The 22033-nt window shown below is 50.5% G+C and overlaps 1 protein-coding gene across 12 annotated transcripts in view; it reads left to right on the top strand.

The window, feature by feature from the left end:
* Positions 1-22033, top strand: part of SMARCA4 (SWI/SNF related BAF chromatin remodeling complex subunit ATPase 4) — an 88077-nt gene that overhangs the window by 4405 nt on the left and 61639 nt on the right. For 9 of the 12 annotated variants that reach the window (XM_078055595.1, XM_036075221.2, XM_036075219.2 and 6 more), the window contains exons 2-8: positions 13148-13397; positions 15213-15345; positions 16202-16606; positions 16949-17047; positions 17996-18254; positions 20419-20545; positions 21081-21254. In XM_078055595.1, the coding sequence (XP_077911721.1) occupies positions 13176-13397; positions 15213-15345; positions 16202-16606; positions 16949-17047; positions 17996-18254; positions 20419-20545; positions 21081-21254 (1419 nt within the window). In that variant the 5' untranslated portion in view covers positions 13148-13175. Of the gene's footprint in view, positions 1-8674; positions 8822-10459; positions 10696-13144; positions 13398-15212; positions 15346-16201; positions 16607-16948; positions 17048-17995; positions 18255-20418; positions 20546-21080; positions 21255-22033 lie in introns of those variants that run through there. The other 3 variants (XM_036075164.2, XM_078055586.1, XM_036075171.2) reach the window with 3 other exon arrangements.

The raw sequence follows: 22033 nt of genomic DNA, 5'->3' as shown, positions 1-22033 counted from the left end.
AAAGGAGGATACCCTGTATTTAGTAGCGGTGGGCTTTAAAATGTCTCCTTGGGATGGTTTAAGTTCTCTTTTCGCTGGTAAGTCATGCCCCACTGGCTCAGGAAGCAGGTGGCTGCGTGGCAGTTGCTGCCTCACCTGTTACAGAGGGGACGGGGTTTGATGTGGGTCATCCTGACTTGCACCAAAAGTCCCAGTAAAGTAGAATGGTGGATGGTCTCTTCTTAATGGTGACACTGAAGCCCAGGGGTCCACTTGTGCCCTGGGAGCTGCATCTGGGCCTGATGACTGCCAGTCGTGTCTTTGATCACAGCCTAGTCTGCTGTTGTGCTGAACACCCATGCCTGCCTTCCCGGGAACACACCCTGGATACCCCTGCCTGTCAGAGTGCTTCTCTTTGCCTGCACTTTGCACCCTTTCAGGCTGTCGTCTGCCTTTTGATCCTCAGCCTAAATCAGTTACTCATGCCTGGAGTCAGACAGACTTGAGGGAGGACTCTACTTCCTGTGTGATGTTAGACCAATAACTTAACCTCCCTGAGCAGAAAACCCCGTTCCCTCCTGTTCCTCCCTCCAACCCCCTCTTACCCCACAGTCTCCCCAGTTGGCACCTCCAGTCACTGATACTGAACCAAGGGAGGCAAGTTGGAGCTGAAATCCAGCCTGGCTGGCTTTGCCAAATCTCGCTCCAAGGCTGGTCAGCCCCAAGGAAGGGACACCTTTTATATTTCAAAGGGCATTTGCTGGTTGAAGCCCTTTTGGTTACCTTGGTCATCATTGACTCCTTTCATTCTTTTAACCTTACATCTATTCATCAGCATGTCCAGAGAAATCTTCTAAAACCATCATCAGACCATGTCACCGCCCTGCCCAGAACATTCCAGCGGTTTCCCCTTGCACCTACAGTAGACTTCTACCTCCTCACTGCTTGCCCTCAAGGCCTGTGATCTGCCCTCCCCACCCATCTCTGACTTCATCTGCTGCCACATCCCCCTTTCCCGCTCTAATCTAGCACAATCCCACACCAGGGCCTTTGTACTTGCTGGTCCCTCTGTCCATCAATAGCCACTGGCTCCCATTCTACTTCAGGTCTCTGCTTAGATTTATCCCCTCCCTAAGACCATCCCTGGTCACCATGATTGAAAGAGTAATTCCTGTCAGCTTATTAACCCTGCTTATTTTTTTTTTTTTAAAGATTTTATTTATTTATTTGACAGAGAGAGACAGAGCGAGAGAGGGAACACAAGCAGGGGGAGTGGGAGAGGGAGAAGCAGGCTTCCGGCCGAGCAGGGAGCCCGATGCGGGGCTCGATCCCAGGACCCTGGAATCATGACCTGAGCTGAAGGCAGACGCTTAACAACTGAGCCACCCAGGCGCCCCCCTGCTTATTTTTTCGTAGTACAAGTTCATGGCATCTCCCCCCCCCCCGCCCCCCCCCCCCGAGGAACATCATGTCATATTTATTTGTGTGCTTGCCTCTGTCACTCAGTTGTCAGTTCCATGAGGCAGGGATTTTGTTGGCTGCTGGATTCCCAATACCTGGTACTCTGCTCAGCACAGAGTTGGTTCTCAGTCAGTATTTGAGGTGGCTGGGAGGGCCTGTCACAAGTGAAACTGGGCGGGTGTAGGCACCATGCCTCCCTGGCAATTCTTGCATTTTGTGTGCCCCTATTGTGGGGGACTTCTCTCCCACCCTGTCCACAGGTTATGTGTTGTTCTCAACGTTGAATATATGGCAGGTACCTCAACAGACCCCGCAGTAGTAGACCACGACATCCATCCAGTGGGGCTTGACCAGCCTCAGAAAGAAGAAGAGAGTCTATCTGTGTTAAATGGGGAGCACAGTCAGGATAGATTTGTAAAGCTGGTTGGATTTACTTGATGTGTCTTTGCTGGGTCATGTCATGACTCCAGGTCATGTTCAGAAGAGTTTGGAAAATGCCCATCTAGTGGATAGATGGGATAGTGTTTGAATTCTCTCAGTGGAGACCCTGCATCTCCCTGCTGGATTAGAGCATGAACTCCCCAAGGGCAGAGAACCGGCTTCTCGTCATGTGTTCACATCTTCTGGTGTGTTGTAGATAAGGAGGTCCTCTTCAGTGGTTTTCAAGTGAATGAATTTTTTTTTTTAAAGGGCAGGACATGTGGATTCCAATGAATAAAATGATACATAATTCCCAGTACTAAAAATAATACAGTAGACCCCCTTATCTGTGGGGGATTTATTCCAAGACCCCCAGTGGATGCCTGAAACCATGAATAGTACTGAACTCTATCTATACTGTTTTTCCTATAGATACATACCTGGAGTAAAATTTAATTTATAAATGAGGCACAGTAAGATTAACAATGTGAAAATTAATAATAGGAAACCTCATTTAAATGGTATCGGGAGGACAGAAGGAGGAGCCCTCAAACCCTACCACTCGTCATCAGTTGCAGACCCAACAGGAAAAGATCTACCTAACAAGTCACCTTGCAGGTCATAGTACTTTACTACCCCAGCTGAGAGAGAAAGGTTTTTCTTCTGCCCCAGCAACAGCCCAGCCAATGAGACTGTCATAACTCAGCCAGTGAAACGCTACTGCATTTCAAACTCCCTGTTTACTCCAGTGGACTTCTTGTTTATAACAGCCCTCCTGACTTTTCCCCTTTCCTTCCATAAAAGAGCATTCTTTGTTCTCTGGACTTACTTGCCTTTGGTTTTGCCATAGTTGCTTGTCCCAGATTGTAGTTCTCTGTTACTCCTGAATGAATGCATTTTTACAGGTAAATTAACTGCCTTTTTTTTTTTTGGAAGATTTTATTTATTTGAGAGAGAGAGGAAGAGCCCGTGCACACGTGGGCACACAGGAGCCGGGGGAGGGGTAGAGGGAGGGGCAGAGGGAGAAGCCGACACCCTGCTCAGGACCCTGAGATCATGACCTGAGCCGAAGGCAGATGCTTAACTGATTGAGCCACCCAGGCACCCCTGACAGTTTTATTTTTAAGGTTAACAGCAACTAATAATAAAATGGAACAATTATGACAGTAATAGTGTAATAAAAGTTGCATGGGTGTTCTCTTTCTCTCTGAGAGCACCTTATTATACTGTACTTGCTTGCCCTTGTGATGATGTGAGATGGTAAAATGCTAGTGAGATGAGATGAAGTGAGTGAGGTGGGCGTTGTGACGTAGTGTTAAGCTACTATTGATTTTCTGGTGAAACTCAGCAGGAGGATCATCTGCGCGGACCAGGGCTGACAATGGGTAACTGAAACTGGAAAGCGAAACCTGCGTGGGAAAGGGGGGCGGGAGGAACTACTGTACTTGGTAACGGACAGACTGAGCGCGTCCACCCGATAAGACGTTGTAATTAATTATCATGACATGGTTTTTTGTTTCTGAGGTGTATTCTTTTTTAAATGTAGGGCAAGGGGGTGCCTGGGTGGCTCAGTCGTTAAGCGTCTGCCTTCGGCTCAGGTCATGATCCCAGGGTCCTGGGATCGAGCCCTGAGCCCCGCATCGGGCTCCCTGCTTGGCGGGAAGCCTGCTTCTCCCTCTCCCACTCCTGCTTGTGTTCCCTCTCTTGCTTGTGTCTCTCTCTGTCAAATAAATAAAATCTTAAAAAAAAAATAAATAAATGTAGGGCAGGGTTTTACTACTTAATTATATTGCAAGGAAAATGCTCAGCAGCCAGCGTGGAACAGCTAGTGTTGGGGAAGCACTGTGTCAGGAATAAGCTATTTCCACGTGTTCCCTAAGACAGCAGATGCCTCATCCCACACATCCTTCCAGGTTCACAGACCAGTGTGCCGGGTCTGGTCAGGTAGGAACAGTTTTCCTAGTAGAGTACTGGGGGGAAACCTCGTTTTGTAGTTTTAATGTAACAAATAAGACTGGTTGTGCTGAAGGCATCCTGCCCAGCCACTTTGGTCCGTCCGAGTACCCTGCCAAGTACCCTACTGTGGCTGGACCTGTGTCTGTTGATGAAACTTGTAGGGGAACAAATTTCTCCATGCCCAGAAAGTGAAGTCGCAGCTCTCCTGGGGCCAAATTTAAGTATAATGCTGGTTTTCAGGCAAGATGGGGGGAAAAAAAAAAATCAACAACCCATAATCTCAGCAAGCAGATTTTCAAGGGTCCCAATTTCCTGCTAGCAGTCTGTCCTGCTTCAGTGGCTGACCACCACTGTTCTTTTTATTTTAACTTTATTTATTTTATTTTTTTGATTTTAATTCTGGTATAGTTAACATACAGTGTTATATTAGGTTCAGGTGTCCACTATAGTGATTTAACAGTTCTCTCACCTCAGTGCTCATCGTGGTAAGTGTAGTCTTTAAATCCCCATCACCTATTGCCCCCCATCCCCCCACCAGTTTGTTCTCTACAGTTAATGAGTCTGTTTTTTGGTTTGTCCCTTTTTTTTCTTCGTTCATTTGTTTTGTTTCTTAAATTCTCTTTTTTCCCCCTTTGCTCATTTGTTTTGTTTCTGAAATTCCACATTATGAGTGAGATCATATGGTTTTTGTCTTTCTCTGACTGACTTATTTCACTTAGCATAATACTCTAGATCCATCCATCTTGTTGTGACCACTGTTCTTTTTTTACAAGAGAAAAGCAAAGGGTGGTATGAAAGAAGAAACTAGACGTACTCCTCAAGCAGTCTGGTTCCGCATTTGAATGTCAATAGATGTTTCTATTTTAAATGATAATTTTAATGAAGTTGAAAATAGAAAATAATGCAATCGTCACATCCTTTCATCTTTTTTATTTCCATAAAAGTACTTCCTGGACATCTTTTCTGGGTATTTATTTCCCAGGTATTTTTCTGATCTAGATTGGTTGGTTGGTTTTGGCGTTTCTTGTTTTTGTTTTTTAATATGATTACAAAAGTAATAGAAGGTTATTGTAAAAAAATAAACACACACAAAAAACATCAGAGCTCCGTGATGTGGAAAGTGTCAGTTTCCTTCATACACCTCCTGAGAGAGCTCCTGGCCTCCGCCAGCCACGGTTCGGCAAGTTTTCTTTGGGCTGGCTTCTGTGTTCAAATGAACTTGTATCTGTTCTTATTCTTAGCAAAGTGGGGCTCGGGCCAAGCACACCTTACATTGATGCTCCCTTCTTTCTTCTGCTTCATCTTGGACCTTCCTCCATATCCATGTGCATGAAGCTGCCTCATGGGGCATGGATTGTGTGGGGGTTCTGATTGTTGAGCAATTGGGGTGCTTCTCGGAGAAATCAAGGTGATATGGCCATGTCACCTCCAAACCCATTGGCCCTGGGAACCTGTTTTCATCTTGCAGCTTACTGAATGTCTTAGCTGTCAGGTTTTTGATTCTTACCCCAGAGTAGTTTTACTTCCCATCACATTCCTTTGGGCTGCTTACCTGGATTCCCAGGCTCCATTCCTTCCTCGTGGAGCCCCCAAACACACCTGACCCACAGGCCACACACTTCTCGATTAGGCTCCCACATACATGTCCTAGTGGTTTCACTGTTTTGTCCCTCTGTCCCCTTGTCCTTCACTTTTCTCATCTGCTTAGGTGTGGCTGTCTGGTTTGAGATGGATTTCAGTTTTGTGTTTACTTACCTTCTTTTTCCCAGCCCAGACACCAAGTGACTTGTCATAGAGGGACTTGTTGGGAGTCCGGTCTGAACAGTGGAAGCCCCCTTGAAGCCCCCAAGACGATAGGATGACCTTGGGGACCCAAGGAATTTGCTGAAAATGCCATATCCTTAGTTTACTGTGTAGGAAAGGTAGAGGTGTTTGGTGATGAGTGAAGAAGGGGTTGGGAAAAGGGCTGTTCTTTGCCCTCAGATCCCACCTCACTTCTGAAATTTCTGGCCAAGCTTGTCAGACCCTCCTGAGTAGGCAACTTGCTGGAGCACAATAGTGCCCGGTTCCATACCCTCCCCAGATCTCAAGAGGGGCAAGCCCACCCCTGCCCTTTAAGAAGGGCTGACTGGCAGAAAGGATCTTGATGATGGATAAGAGCACCACGTTAGTGGCGGTGGGATCCAAGAGGGCAAAGGATAATTTGTAGCCGCTCAGATCTGCCCAGTGATTGCAGGGCGGATCTCATCACTTATGACAGCTGGTCTTTGTTTGCATTGGGCCTCTGTGGCCTTCAGGCAACCTCTGTCCTTCTCCAGTTCGGCAAAGCTGCCTTGTGCAGCCTTTACTTCCGGAGTTTGTTCCTGAACGCTTTGGGACAGGAGCATCACTTAAGGTTTGCCCTGTCGGGGAGGCTTAGTTAGGAAGCAAATTCTCCAGCCAGGTTACTTACTACGTGCCTCAGTTTACTCATCTCTTTAAGAGAAGAGGAGGATGGAAGGACTTAATCTGCATGTTGCTTCTGGGTCAGTAGTGACAAGCAGGAAGCAACTGCACAGTAAATGTGGGGTCCTTTGGCTTCGCCAGCAGGGTGGGATTGCTTCCTGCCTGTACATGCCTGCCTGCCTTAGCTCAGGGATGCTGGCTGTGACGCCTGAGGGAGGGATTGGTCTCATGTCCAGCCTACAGAGGAGGAAACAGGCTGGAGAAGGTTAAGTCACTCATCTAGTATCATGCAGTTGGCAAGTAGAAGAGTCCAAACTCAGAGTCCAGGCTGCACTTCAGTGAGTGGCACGGTGGCCTTGGCCTTGTGACTCTAGCAACTTCACTGAGATGTTGGGTGGCCTGTGAGCCTCAGGGACCCCTCTGTCAGCAGGGCCCATGATAGTCCCTCTGGGAGGTGTGGTGGTATGGGCTCAGTCAGTAAATCTCAGTCCTTACCACCAAATGGGCTCACAAACCTGCTTCCCCTCTGGCTGGATCATCTTTCCTGTTACTTCTTTGTGACTGATAATATCCTCAGCAGTTGTAAATCATGAGGAGGCTGGAGCAAGTCACAATCTTTCTGGATTTTAAAATACCCTTTCTGGGACGCCTGGGTGGCTCAGTTGGTCAAGCATCTGCCTTTGGCTCGGGTCATGATCCCAGGGTCCTGGGATCAAGTCCTGCGTCAGGCTCCCTGCTCAGTGGGGAGTCTGCTTCTCCTTCTGCCTCTGCCCCTCCCCACTGCTCATGCTCTGTCTCTGTCTCTCTCTCAAATAAATAAATAAAATCTTAAAAAAAAAAATCCCTTTCCTTCCTCCATCTCCATGACCTTGAGATTGTAAAGGAAAACTGGTTTCCTCTGCTCATAGCACTCTGACAGCAAATGTGTGGGTTTTCCACGTGGAGCAAGTTTCTGCAGATACCAGCTGGGTGTCCTACACTTCAGTTCTGACGCTAATTGCCTAGAGTTAGTGCAGACCCCAGAGGGTAAGGGCTCAATCCCACAAGACTGCTCCCCATTTCAGATGCCAATCACAAGTAGTGGGCCCCCAGGTTACCTACATTTCTGTCCGACTTGGTTACAATTAGGGTTTTCATGAACCCCTCCTCAGGTTTGATTATTTGATATCACAGCTCATAAAACTCAAGGAGACGCATATATTTACACATTTATGATAAAGGATATTATAAAGGATACAGATGAACAGCCATATGAAGAGGTAAATAAAGTTAGGTCTAGAAGGATCCTGTGCCCAGGAGCTTTTGTCCCCATGGAGCTGGAGTGTACTACCCTCCTAGCATTGGATGTGTTCACCAACCCAGAAAGTCTCCTAGTCTCTTAGTTGAGAATTTTTATGGATGCTTCATCTTGTAGCCATGATTGATTATTTACTTTTCAATCCCTCTCCCCTCCTTGGAGGATGGGGCTAAAAGTTCTAAGCTTCTACCATGAGTTACTTCATTAGAACAAAAGACACCCCTACCACTTAGGAAATTCCAGGGGTTTTAGTCAAAAAAACTGAAGGCAGAGACCAAATACATATTTCTTATTATCTCAAGTAGACAAATTTTTTTTTTTTTTTTAAGATTTGATTGGGGGGGGAGAGATCAAGCATGCATGAGCGGGGGGAGGGGCAGAGGGAGAGGGAGAAGCAAACCCCCTGCTGAACAGGCTCAATCCCAGGTTCCGAGATCATGACCTGAGCCGAAGGCAGATGCTTAACCGACTGAGCCACCCAGGCGCCCTGGTAGACAAAATTTTCTTAAACAGGACTCTAAAACCATTAACCATGTAAGAACAAACTTGATAAATCAGACGCCATTAAAATAAGAACTTCTCTGCATCACAAGACACCATTAGGAGAATGCAAAGGTGAGCCCCAGACTGGGAGAGGAACCACATATCCCCAAATAAAACACTAGTGAAAACAGGGCCTTTGCAGAAGTGGATATCTCAGTGGCCAGCATACAGGAAGGTGCGCAACACCATTAGTCGCGGAAATACAAATTAAAGTGGTAGTAAGATATGATTATACTCTCACTGGAATGGTTGCAAGTTAGACTGACAGCACCAAGTGTCAGTGTCGATGTAGAGGAACTAGAATGCTCTCTCTGCTGTGGGGATGGAGGTTATGTGGGATTGTAATCCTAATTTGGAAAGCTTGCGATATTTACCAAAGCCTTCCTATGAGGAATGGTTCCATTCCTGGATACCCAAGGGAAATGGGTGCCTTCGTCCCCCAAGTGACGTCCATAGCAGCTTTACTCGTGCTGGCCAAAACCCGGTAGCGAAGAACAGACGCCACCGTCCCACCCACAGGGTGCCCCTCACGGAGGAGCAGAAGGATACTACTGTATGTTTCTTTTTTTTCAGATGCGGTTCAGTAACAAGTGAACGCACCAAAGAGTGAGAGTCAAAGCAGTGTTTCCCCCTGGGAGGGTGGTCCTCATGGGAAGGGCCAGGGGCGCCCTACAGGAGTGTTGTTCATCCAGCCGTACCCCTACAATCAGGGCACTTGAGGTAGGCTAAAACCCAGTACAAGTAAATAAAACGCTCCCTCTTCCATACCACACAGAGGACCAGAGCACTGCTTCTGGTTCCATCTCCCTGTGTCATCCATCCGTCGTCGTCCCCTGTGCCCCCCTGCCCACCATGCTGCTGCGGGTCTGCCGGCGTGTCTGTCTTCGTGCATGTACCAGCACCCCGATGGGGCACCTCAGTGTGTGGCAGAGCCCGGCCCGCTGTGCTGTTCAGGATGGTTTTGCCTTGTGCCCGTACTGTTGGGTCCCTTTACCGTCACATGTGTCTGAGCTTTCGGTCCAGAAATGAGTTTGCTCCCAGTGGCTCCGGGAACTTACCTGCTTCCTCGCAACCTGACACTTCAGAGGTGACAGCTTCCAAAGCACATGCCCTTTTTAAAAGCCTCTTGTGAAACCCCATGCTTCTCAAAGGTAGATGTTGCCATATTTTGGCACAAGAATTTTTTTTTTAACTCAGTTAATTAACATATAGTGTATTATTAGGTTCAAGGTTGAGTTTAGCGATTCATCAGTTGCATACAACACCTAGTGCTCATCACATCACGTGCCCTCCTTAATGCCCTGATGGTTACCCCATCCCTCCACCCTCCTCCCTTCCAGCAGCCCTCAGTTTGTTTCCCATGATCAAGAATCTCTTATGGTTTGTCTCCCTCTCTGATTTCGTCTTGTTTTATTTTTCCCTCCCTTCCCCTGTGCTCCTCTGTTTTGTTTCTTAAATTCCACAAATGAGTGAAATCATATGATAATTGTCTTTCTCTGTTATTTTGCTTAGCATAATACCCTCTAGTTGCAGCCACATCATTGCAAATGGCAAGATTTCATTTTTTTGATGGCTGAGTAATATTCTATGGTGTATATATACCACATCTTCATCCATTCATCTGTCGATGGACGTCTGGGCTCTTTACATAGTTCGGCTATTGTGGACATTGCTGCTATAAACATTGGGGTGCAGGTGCCCCTTTGGATCACTACATTTGTATCTTTGGGGTAAATACCTAGTAGTGCAATTGCTGGGTCATAGGGTAGCTCTATTTGGCACAAAAGTATTTTTTGATACCCTCTAGCAACTTCGGTGAGCTCCATGTGTCATTGATGAAGTTAGTGCAGCTGTGAGTGGAGGTAATAAATTTCTAGAGGTACCATGCATTTTTTTTTAAAGATTTTATTTATTCATTTGAGAGAGAAAGAGATAGCAACAGAGAGCGTGAGTGGGAGGAGGGAGAGAAGCAGGCTCCCTGCTGAGCAGGGAGCCTGATGTGGGGCTCAATCCCAGGACCCTGGGATCATGACCTGAACCCCAAAGGCAGATGCTTAACTGACTGAGCCACCCAGGCACCCTGGTACCACGCAGTTTGATAGGAAGGTCTGACACTAAGTATAAACTACCTTTAGAAGAGCCATCATTCCAAAGACACTTACCAATTCTTGCTCTTTGGCATGTCTGCCTTTAGATAAGGAGAAGATGTTCCCCAGATGATGTGGATTTTATTTTGCCGTCAGTTTCAGTTGGCAGGTGAGAAAGCACCCATGAGCTCCCGGATGCCACAAGATTCCTTGAGTATTTTCAGGGCCGTTTTCCCTCTTCCCACCTCACTGCAGTCTCTCTGGGCCTCTGTGAGAGGGTCTGTGGACATGAAGAGCCCGGAGGGGCGCCCTGAGGAGCCATCTTCCTTGACCCAGCTGTGGCTATATTTACGTCCCTCGGCTCTCCACCTGTGAAGTATGACTACAGGTGCATCTTGCCCTAGACAAACGCTAGACCAGAGGTTTCAGACTTCAGAATCCGCATTTTAGAAAAGGAGATTGGGACACAGATCACTCACATGCCAGAGACTGGAGTGGCATCTGGAGGTAACGGGATCCTTTTCTGTCTGTAGCAGGTGTGACCGTTCACATGTATCTGAATCAGGTCCGATTTTGTTTCTAAATGGATTTGTCTTAAAGTTATTTTTTACAAGTTTGATTCTACCACCCGCCCCAGGCTTACTGGGTTTTGGATTTGTGGGGAAGAGATGGTGAATAGACACCAGTCCTCTAGCACTCTTGTGAGGTTTATTTAAGGTACAGCACTGAGGCTCCTTGCACTTTGGAGGAAATCCAGGAGGCCCAGAGGACGCGGAGCACTTTCTTGCGCGGTTGGGTCTGTTCTTAGGCTGGTGCACCGGTCACTGGTCCATGTCCTGCCAAGGTTTCTGGTCCTCTGCTCTATTACTTAGCCATGAAACCAGAAAAAAGAAGTTTGGGCTTTTGATCTATTATCCAGGAAAATACGCCCACCTTTTGAATTAAAACTTTTGTTCTAATTAAGAGAATTAAAAATGTTGTTACACTTCTTTTTTTTTTTTTTTTTTTTTTAAAGATTTTATTTATTTATTTGAGAGAGAGAGAATGAGAGACAGAGAGCATGAGAGGGAGGAGGGTCAGAGGGAGAAGCAGACTCCCCGCCGAGCAGGGAGCCCGATGCGGGACTCGATCCCGGGACTCCAGGATCATGACCTGAGCCGAAGGCAGTCGCTTAACCAACTGAGCCACCCAGGCGTCCCTGTTGTTACACTTCTTAACAAAATTTATCCTTAGAACCAGAAGTGCCCAGTAAAGTTTAGGGACAGAGAGAGTCACTCCAAAAACCAAAAAAGACCACAGAAACAAAAACCACATTTGTGTCAACAATAGAGGGGCTTTGAAATAACTCAGTATGTGGCAGAACAAGGGAACACAGTGGAACCACTAGAGTCCACCTTTTGAAGACTACTACATGATAAAAATGGTCCTGGGTATAATTCGATGAAGAAAAGCTTGCCTAGAATGTGCTGAGTAATACTGTTGAGAGAGAGAGAGAAAGCGTGTGTGCACGCGTGCCTGTGTGTGGAACGGTCTAGAAGGGAGGCAGGGAGGTGTGATGGGGTCCCAGTAGCAACATGAGGGCAGCTCTCCACCCTGAGAGGGCCCACCCTGCACGGCTCAGCTCCATCCTTATGGCTCTGGTGGTGTCCCACGTCTCTGAGGAAACCCTCAGCCCCTCCCTCCCACTCCCCACCTCCCCCTGCCCTGCTGGGAAGGGGTCAGGAGGGCAGGGTTGCTTGTTGCTCTCTGTGTGGCCAGCAAGCGCTTCACCTCTGTGTCTGGTGGGGTGCTGGGTGACTTTAAGTTCCTCTGTTCTTTTTGCGTTTTCTGCGTCTCAGCACTGCAAATGTATTACTCTGTCATCATGAAAGAAGTTATGAAATTGAAGAGTATTGTGTTTAAGGCCGTATATATATAACTACACAACAGAAAAAGGGTTACCTTAACATTGAACTCTTATTATAGAAAAGCTATATAAAATTTATCAGCTCACGGCCCTATGGTGATAAGTAGAATTTACCGATCATTACATTTTTTTGTAGCATATTTTTGGATCTCGTAGAGGCCCTGGGTTATGGTTCTGGGTATCAGTTTTTAGTTTTTGGCAACATTCATTTAACCTCAGACACGTGAATATTGTTGTAGAACTGTTTGAGATAGCAGAGTGCCGTTATTTGTGTAATACGTCTCTAAATGAACCTGCGTTTCAGACTTCCATTTATTTATTTATTTATTTATTTATTTATAAAGACTTTATTTGAGAGAGAGAGTGAGAGAGAGAGCACAAGCAGGGAGAGTGGCAGGCAGAAGGAGAAGCAGGCTCCCCGCTGATCAGGGGGCCCGACATGGGACTCAATCCCAGGACCCTGGGATCATGACCTGAGCCGAAGGCAGACGCTTAACTGACTGAGCCAACCAGGTGCCCCCATTCATTTATTTTAAAGGAAACTTGGTCTCACTGCCCCAGGTGGAAAACCAGCATCGTTTGCTGTGAATATTTGTATTTGTTGAACTTCCAAAGGCCCAGTTGGATACTGTTGCTGGCAACGGCTTTGAGCCTTATTCTTGCTCTCTCTTGTTGTTACTAGGAAGGTGACAGGTACTGGGCACGAAGGGTGTATCAGCACTGCCCTGAGACATTCTCTTTGTTGTGATCAGAATAGCAAGGGAAGTGAGACCCCCCAAGTGGGGCAGTGGCTGTGGACCTCCACCTCCTGAGTCCCATCCCTTGCTCAGGTGACTTTGATCTGATTTTGTATGCCTGATGTATTCTCCGCTGTGAGAAGAATGGAGGAGAAAGGTCCGGGTATCGGGGTTGGGGTGTTGCATGTCAGAGGCGCCAGCTCCCTGTCAAATGGGTGCTTCTCACAGTACTCCCTGTGGTCCTCCCTTGCCGCCTTGCCGCCTCGGCCTGCTGATGGCCCTGAGCCCCAGCCTGACTAGGACTTCTCTCTAGCAGGAGACCACTGTGTGCGGCTCCTGTGACGATGTCCACTCCAGACCCACCGCTGGGCGGAACTCCTCGGCCGGGCCCTTCCCCGGGCCCCGGCCCCTCCCCTGGAGCCATGTTGGGCCCTAGCCCGGGTCCCTCCCCGGGCTCTGCCCACAGCATGATGGGGCCCAGTCCGGGGCCTCCCTCAGCAGGACATCCCATCCCAACCCAGGGACCTGGAGGATACCCTCAGGACAACATGCACCAGATGCACAAGGTAGGGAGCCTGCGCCCAGTGCCCTGATTGGCTGGGTCCACACGATCGGAGGTGGGAGGTTGGACAGTGCATCCTGGCTTCTGCTCTGAGCCAGGAGGCTTCCTGCCTTGTGTCTCCCGTACCTATCATTCCACATGGGAGATGTGGTCACACTGCTCCAGGGTTGCCTTTTGTTAACGAATAAAAATGTCCAGATCCCTGAAAGGTGGCTTATGTCACATGGTTTCTTGCACTTGGTTGCCACTCACTCACTGTCCTGACTTCTGGAACTGATCAGAGATGCTTTTGCCAGTGAGGTGAGGAAAAAAAACCTCTTAACACAAATAGTTTTCCTTTCTCATTGTGTTCCTGGGTGGTGGCTGGGGAAAACAAGGAACAGCTTCCTATCTGTATCAGTGTCTAAAGGAAGAACTGACATGTTCAAGTCTCAGAGACCACAAGAGATCCTCGTAGAAGAGGGGTCTCTGCTGACCCCTCTAGCCTCCCTCCCCGGGCTATCCATGTGTTTGTACCCATGCCACTTAAATTCCCCCTGCCCATCAGGTGTAGATGGTTATTGTGCCCATTTTACAGGTGAGGAAGTGGGGTCTCGGAGAGATGGTCACTTACTGAGTCATTGGTGGAGCCTGCTCATCCCTCTGGCCCTTCTTGCCTTCCGCATCTCCTGCACATTTCTGTCAACAGTATCTTGTCGCTTCCTTCTTGGGAAGCTGTTGGTGACCTGACTGCCCCCCTACCCCCCCCCACAATTGAATCTGGGTTCTCCAGCATAGCCTCTTTCCCTCTCTGCCCATTTTGTTTCTTTGTCTTGGAATTGCTTGCATGTACACCACATGTCTGCCAGACACCTGCTGTTTGTCCTGCACTGTGTTAGGAGCCCAGGGGCCAGGGGCCGTGGTAGTGGGACACCCCTCGCCTGCAGAGACGTCAGCTTCCCGAGGGCCCCCCCTTTTCCTGCATTTGAAGCCGCTCCTGTGGTCCCCGCCAAGCACCCTCTCCTGCTCTTCTCTTGCTTCTCTCATGGCACACACTGAGCTGGAGTTGACTTTGCTGGGCCACCCACCCATTAGACTGAGTTCCCAGAGACCAGGATATTCGTGCCAGTCAGGGCCTAGCAGAGTGCCTGGAAGGGTCCCAAAAAATGTCCCCTTTACCAGCCATTCCAGTCGGGGAAGTACTTAGTGCTGAGCCTTTGGAGGGAAAATAGGTGTCATCATTCTGCAGAGGTCCGATGTACCTCTTAGGAGGGACAGAACCACGCCACAGACACCTTTCCTCCCAACTAGTAGGCTGGAGGCCGATCTCAGATCAGTGAGGACACCGAACATAGTGTAATCATACTTACAGGCAGAAATTTCAGTCTGTCCCCCTGATTTACAGTCTCCCAAGGAAGAGGGTTTCTGATCCAAAGATTGGTGGTCACCAGGTCTCCTTGTGACGATTAATGGGGAGCTTGGTGTCCCAGCCAAAACAGCTCCTCTCCAGGAGCTCATGTCTTTTCTGCATGGTATTTTGGCCATCTGAAACTATCTCCTGGCGCCCTGATCCATCTGTCCCTTCACTTCCAGACCTCCAGGCTCCTAGGTGGTTGCCCACTGCCGAGTAACATTGCTTTCTGCATCTGCTTGACACTTTAGTTGGTGTCAGGACCATGGCTTGGACCTAAGCTGCTTGGTCACATTGGTGATTCAGTACATACCGGGGCGACCTTGGGTGGACATTTTTAGTGGCAATGAACTCCCAGGCGGCACTTTGCATGCTGCCTCTTCCTGTTCCCTCTTGTTGAGCTTGCCTTGTCATTGTCCCCTCTTATAGCCAATGGAGTCCATGCATGAGAAGGGCATGTCAGATGACCCCCGCTACAGCCAGATGAAGGGAATGGCGATGCGGTCGGGGGCCCACGCAGGGATGGGGCCGCCGCCAAGCCCCATGGACCAGCACTCCCAAGGTACTGTTTTATTACTCTTCTTTCCTTGTGCTTGTTGCTCCCCCCACCCCAAACCCTACCCTGGGTGTCCTGAGGTCATTTTCCTAGTTGGGTTTCCCGGTCTCCCACAGGCAGATTCAGGGTAGACCCAGGACAGTTCAGCCCTGTGGCATACTCTGCCACGGAGGGCTGTTGAGCTTGTGCTTGGCCGGTGCCCGTTTTGGGCCGGCTTGTCTTAGAGCAGCCTCCGGAGAGGGAACCCTGGTAGGATGCATCCATATGCAGCCCTGGAGTTTAGGCAGGGGCCGAGCAGGGTGGGCTCCTCGGGCCAGCAGCTCCCATGCCATCCAGGAATATACTAGAAATGCAGATTCCTGGGGCCCCACTTCAGACTGCTGAGACAGAATCTTGGGGTGGGTGGGCTCTGCTTTAACAAGCCTTCCATGTAGTTTTTCTGAACAGGGCAGTTGGAGAATGATGGAGTAGGTGACTTCCTGTCATCTGGGTGGGAAGCTCAGTTCCTCCCTGGGCTCTACACTGAATGGACATTAGGGGCGTGGTCTGTTCAAGTTGAAGGGCAGGAGGGCAGGCCTGAGGGAGGCCTGGATCTGTGTAACAGCTCAGCATTGACCATCAGCAAGCAACTTGCTGAAAGCTGAGCCGACCCAAACTGGTCGTGCTGGCCACTGGTCAGGCTGCCTGCATGTGCCATCTCTGTGGGTGCTTCTCCTTTGAATACTGGGATTAAAGTCATTGGCCGCCCCCTGTCTCAGGATAGGAGCCGGTGTAAGCACAGTTGAAAGGTTACTGTCTTTGCCTTAGAAATCATAGGATGTGTGTTGCCGAGTGACCAGTTGGATCCCACATTGCTTCACAGGTTACCCTTCTCCCCTGGGCGGCTCTGAGCATGCCTCCAGTCCAGTTCCAGCCAGTGGCCCGTCCTCAGGCCCACAGTTGTCCTCTGGGCCAGGAGGGGCCCCCCTGGATGGTGCCGATCCCCAGGCTTTGGGCCAGCAGAACCGGGGCCCGACTCCATTTAACCAGAACCAGCTGCATCAGCTCAGAGCCCAGATCATGGCATACAAGATGCTGGCCAGGGGGCAGCCCCTCCCTGACCACCTGCAGATGGCGGTGCAGGGGAAGCGGCCAATGCCCGGGATGCAGCAGCAGATGCCAACACTACCTCCACCCTCTGTGTCCGCAACAGGACCTGGCCCCGGCCCTGGCCCTGGCCCTGGCCCGGGTCCGGGACCAGCACCTCCAAATTATAGCAGGCCTCACGGTAAGGCCCGCTCTCCCCAGCGCTCGGGGTGGGGAGGGGACTCAGAGCAAACTACCAGAAGGTGGGCAGTGATGTCAGCAGACCTGGGCTCTGCTACCCTCGGGCATTTCCCCCCGCCCCCGGAGACCGCATGGTGTCGGCAGCACTCAGGGCGCTCAGGCAGCAGAGCTGCTTTCGTGCTCAATGTTGTTTCTCCAGCTGCGCCCCCCCCCCCATGCCTTGCCCACACTGAGGGGCTTGTTGTTGGGTGTGTCCCCTGGAGCCAGGCCTGCCCGTGGGGGTGGATGCAGGCATAAACACAGGATGCCGTTTATTGTCTTGTATGTTTCTCCATATGCGTAGGTATGGGAGGGCCCAACATGCCCCCCCCTGGACCCTCAGGCGTGCCTCCTGGGATGCCAGGTCAGCCTCCCGGAGGGCCTCCCAAGCCTTGGCCTGAAGGTAAGTCCCCTCTGTCTTGGTGACATGCCTCTTCCCTGGCTCCTGTCATAAGCTTGTGCCATGCTGCCCCTGAGAGGGAGCCTGCTCAGAGAGATGGGGCCAAGGACAAGTCCTCCATTCCTTCGGCCCTCTTTGGGTCTTACCTGTCCCTGGTCAGTTCACAGGGGCTTAGGTTGTTCCACTGCATGATTCCTGCAGCACCTTGTCCTGTGGGTCGTGGTAATCGTGGGGTCTCCTCACCAAGGAGAGGAGGATCCTAGTGAACGAGCCCCCTGGATGACTCAAGTGAGAGCTGTGGAGAGGCGCTCCCACAGCCACAGATCCCGTCCTTTGGGACGGGGCACCTCCGACCCCAGAGGCCGTGTGTGACCCCCTTCCCTCCTGAGAACACCCCCCCCCCCGCCCCCAGTACTGTGGGAGGCAGGCAGGGCGACAGGGTGGCTCAGGGCTCTGCTTCTGCTGACTGTGCAGCCTCTGTGTTCTGTGCAAGACACGGTCATCGGGTGCTGGAGGGTTGCCTCTGGCGGTGACGTATGGACAAAACAGACTCATTCCTTGTCCGCTCGGAGCCCGAGGTTTAGTGATGGGCACAGGAGAGCTCGTTGCTTGAGTAAGATTCCTTGGGCACCAGATGAAGGTCGGAAACTGCTGGTCCCGTGAGGCCGCACGCAGCAGGACCAAACCTGGGAGCGACGCTTAGGCAGGGGTGGCTTTGGGAGGGGACATGTCTGCTGAGGTCCGGAGGAGGCAGGAGGGAGGGGGACCCCCGAGGGATCCCTGAGTGAGAGGCAGCGTGGTGGCCTGCGCAGGCCTCGTCAGCCTTGGGGATGAGTTTGTCCCCGAGGGCCGTGAGCGCCCAGCAGCCTTTTCATTTACCCCCAGAATTGAGCCAGAACTCAAAGCTGTGTGCCCCTCCCGCCTGACTCCTCTCCCCCTACCCTGGCCCAGGACCCATGGCGAATGCTGCTGCCCCCACGAGCACACCTCAGAAGCTGATCCCCCCACAGCCAACGGGCCGCCCCTCACCTGCGCCCCCCGCCGTCCCGCCCGCTGCCTCCCCGGTGATGCCGCCCCAGACGCAGTCGCCGGGGCAGCCTGCCCAGCCTGCCCCCATGGTGCCATTGCACCAGAAGCAGAGCCGTATCACCCCCATCCAGAAGCCGCGGGGCCTGGACCCTGTGGAGATCCTGCAGGAGCGGGAGTACAGGTGAGGGCGCTGCTGCCTGGGGCCACTTGGGGTTGCTGCCCCTAGCCCCAGTCAGCCGTGACACGTGTCGGTTTGACTCACAGTTCTAAAGGCCGGTGGGATATGTGATCAGAAGTCTGTCACCAGTTGCCTAGTTCTCTGTGTTGCTATGTATCCTTCCAGAGAAATCCTGTGTGTGTATAGGCAGACAAGTACAAGTAGCCATGAGGTGCCCAAGTGTTTCATGATGTGCACATGGTTCCTCCAGTGAGAGCAGAGTCAGATCATCCCCTATTTGTACCAAATGAGCTTTTCCTTTTTTTTGGATACATAATATTCTATTCAGTGGCTTTTTACCGTAATTGATTTAGCCAGGACTCTGGCGGAAGGGATATCAGGTTGTTTCTAATCTTTTTTTTCCCCCCCCAATCTTTCGTTAAAACAATGCTGTAGTCAACACACTTGCATCTCTCTCTTTTCCCACGTGTGCACACGTGTCAGAGTAGATCCCTAAAAGTGCCATGGCTTGGGTACAGGGGACCTAGGCAGGGAAATTTCCTGGATTCTGCAAAACTGCCCTCCATAGAGGTTGTATGAATAGATGTTGGAATGGAAGTGTTTTTTCTCCTTGCTAACTTTCGGCTCATCAGCACTCAAAAAGCAACCTGTCAGAGCTTTGTGGTGGGCCCTCTCAAACATCACTAGTTGCTGGCTGCTTTACCAAGGCCTTCTGCGTGCCAGGCGCTGGGGGAGATAGTGGGTGCCCAGTGCGCCTGTATCACTCTGTCCCATGCGGCTGGGGCACCTCAAGTTCGCCCCGTGAGCACCTTGCCCTCCCCCGTTTCCCCACTGCACTGACAACTTGTTCAGGGCTGGCCTCCCTTGGTAAACATAAGCCCCATGCGGGAGGGGCTGTGCTTTGTTCACCATAATCCCCAGATGTATCAGTAAATCTTTGTCTAATAACAGTCTCCACAGTGCCTCACCAGCTGTGATGTGCTCTGGAGCTCCAACTCCTGTACCCAGGCACCTCTCCTCCAGCTCCATTTAGATAGCTTAAAATGGCCTTTCAGATGTCCTCGCGTCCCCCACGTTTCCCTCCCGTTTCTCTCCCCATGCACCTGACAACAGCTCATTGGGCCAGACCCTGCCTCCCTTTCACAGTTGCTCACCCTCCCTCGTCTCCCATGTCCTCGTCTCAGCTCCTCTTCCCAATCCCAGGAACTAGTGGCCTTTTCCACACTGTGGACCCCGCCACCTGGTCTACACCATGTTGCTGGCCTCCCTGCTCTTCCCCCTTGCTTGTGCAGTCTGTTTCCCACACAGCAGTTTGAGGTCTCTTTTTATAATTAACTTCCATTAGATCTATTCCCCAGGTTCGAACCTGCCACTGGTATCCCATTGCCCATCCAGTAAGCACCTTTTTGTTTAGCCCCTGCCCAAGGCTCTGTCCTTGCCTATGCCACTCTCCCTGTTCCTCTTTTTCTGTGGAACAAGCGAGACTCATTTCTACTCCCAGGCCTTTGCACAGGCTGCACATGACTCCTTGGCTAATTTAGGCCTAATTGCTGAGGTCACCTGCTCATAGAGGCCCTGCCTACCCTCCTCACTTCCAGTGCCCTTCTCAGAGTACCTGGTACTCTCTGGAATTAGTGTAGATACTTAATTCTTTAACTCCTTTATGGCCTGTCTTGTTGATAAGCCTGTGAGTTCTATGAGAATAACAAATTAATCTTGTTTAGTGTTGTTTAGTGCTAAGGCCCAACATCTGGATCAGTCCCTGGCACACAGTAGGTGTTTCATAAATATGTGTGAAACATTGAGAAGGGGGATTATCTCATTTGAACCTTAGACCAAGCCTGTAGGGTTGCTCTGCGGGGTTGTCCCCGGGCTGGGGTGGAGACACTGGTCTGCCTGACTCCACAGCCAGCTGTCGCTGCTGAAATGTCACAAGGCAGATGTGCCCTATCAGGTTCAGGTTTGTTGTGCCTGCCCCGCTCTTTCTGTGTTCTGTGTTTTGGCTGGCTTCCCTTTCTGAGCCATTTCCCATCTCCTGACCAGGATCTGCCTTCCTTGAGGGATGGATTCTCCTGAGGCTCCACCTTTAAAGAAAGGGAACAGGTGGGCTCCCGTGAATATACAAGAGCTCTCATCATCTCTCCTTTCTTCTGTCTTTGCCACCCAGGCTGCAGGCTCGAATCGCACACCGAATTCAGGAACTTGAAAACCTTCCCGGGTCCCTGGCCGGGGATTTGCGAACCAAAGCGACCATTGAGCTCAAAGCGCTCAGGCTGCTGAACTTCCAGAGGCAGGTGGGCACAGGCGCAGGCCCGTGGCTTGAGGAAAAGAGCCTCTTCTGCCAACGTTGATGCTTAGATTCAAAGAGCTACTTGCCATGCAGTTACTAAATGTGTCCTGATCATTAAAAGCAGCAGTGACCTCGCATCCTCATTGGCTGGCTGTCCTCTCCTGTCCATGTCCTGCACAGTGGTGGGACGTTAGCTGTTCTTGGGATGAATAGTTGTGGGTCTTTACTAAGGCCGTAGTTGCCAGCTTAAAACAGGAGACTTAAGTGGGCCTATTTTTGAGGGTGCTATACTTTTGAATGATCCATAAGGAATATTTTATGTGTGGTTGACGGGAGGCAGAGCTGGAGACCTGCAGGTTTGAGAGAACATTCTGCTGGGTGTCCAGAAGCGGTCATCTTCTGACCTGTGCTCGTGCTCTCTGTGGGCACCCACCAGACAGCATTTAGAACGGATCCTTCTGGAAGGAGCAGCAGTCTTGAGATATGTAATTATGTGTGGATCTGACAACGTTGTGCACACCATTTCTTCCTTCCTCAAGCTACGACAGGAAGTGGTGGTGTGCATGAGGAGGGACACAGCCCTCGAGACGGCCCTCAACGCCAAGGCCTACAAGCGCAGCAAGCGGCAGTCCCTGCGTGAGGCCCGCATCACCGAGAAGCTGGAGAAGCAGCAGAAGATCGAGCAGGAGCGCAAGCGCCGGCAGAAGCACCAGGTACGTCCCCGCCCCACCGCAAGGCTTGGCCTGCGTGCCTGGGCTGCAGGAGCTTGCACACTGTTGAGTCTTGTTTGATTTGTTTCTAAGCATGCTGGCTGTCTGTCTCTTCTGTTCATCACAACAGTATTCTAAGCACCGAGAATATGTTAGTGGACAAAACCAAATGGCAGTGGGAGAACGGGCCATAATCACAAATGCCATGTTGGGCGGTGTTAGGGTATGAAGAGATGGAAGGCAGGAGTGGAGAGGGATGGAGGGGCTGTTGACACAGCATGGTTGGGGGAGTTCTCTGGGAAGGCGGGATCTGAGGGAGGAAGCCACAAAGACGTGGGCAAGGAGCTTTGCAGATTGAGGGGAAGCGCAAAGGCCCTGGGGCTGGAATGTGCCATGTGTTCTGTGACCAGCAGGGATCCCAGTGTGGCTGGAGTGGAGTGAGCAAGGGAGAGAGTGGGATGAGGCGAGGACAGAGAGGTGAGATGGGCAGAGTGTCTGGGCTGAGGAGACAACTTGGGCCTTTGCCCTGAGTGAAGTGGGAGCCATGAAGGGTCCTGAGCAGAGGAGGGCGTGATCTGACTTAGCTTTTACAAGATCAGTCAGGAAGACCGCATCTCTACTGGAGTCGGATATGGTTTGTTTGCTCATTTACGTTTTCTAAAGCTCTCCTCTAGTCTATACGTAGTACTGGTGTAGTTTAAAATTTAAAAAGTCACCACTCAGCGTTAACCACTGGTAGCGTTTTGGTATGTATCCTTCAGATTGGTTTTCTGTATGCACAG

Source organism: Halichoerus grypus, chromosome 1, assembly GCF_964656455.1.
Source record: "Halichoerus grypus chromosome 1, mHalGry1.hap1.1, whole genome shotgun sequence".
In the NCBI taxonomy this organism is placed as follows: domain Eukaryota; kingdom Metazoa; phylum Chordata; class Mammalia; order Carnivora; family Phocidae; genus Halichoerus; species Halichoerus grypus.
This window is presented reverse-complemented; position numbering and strand designations above follow the sequence as displayed.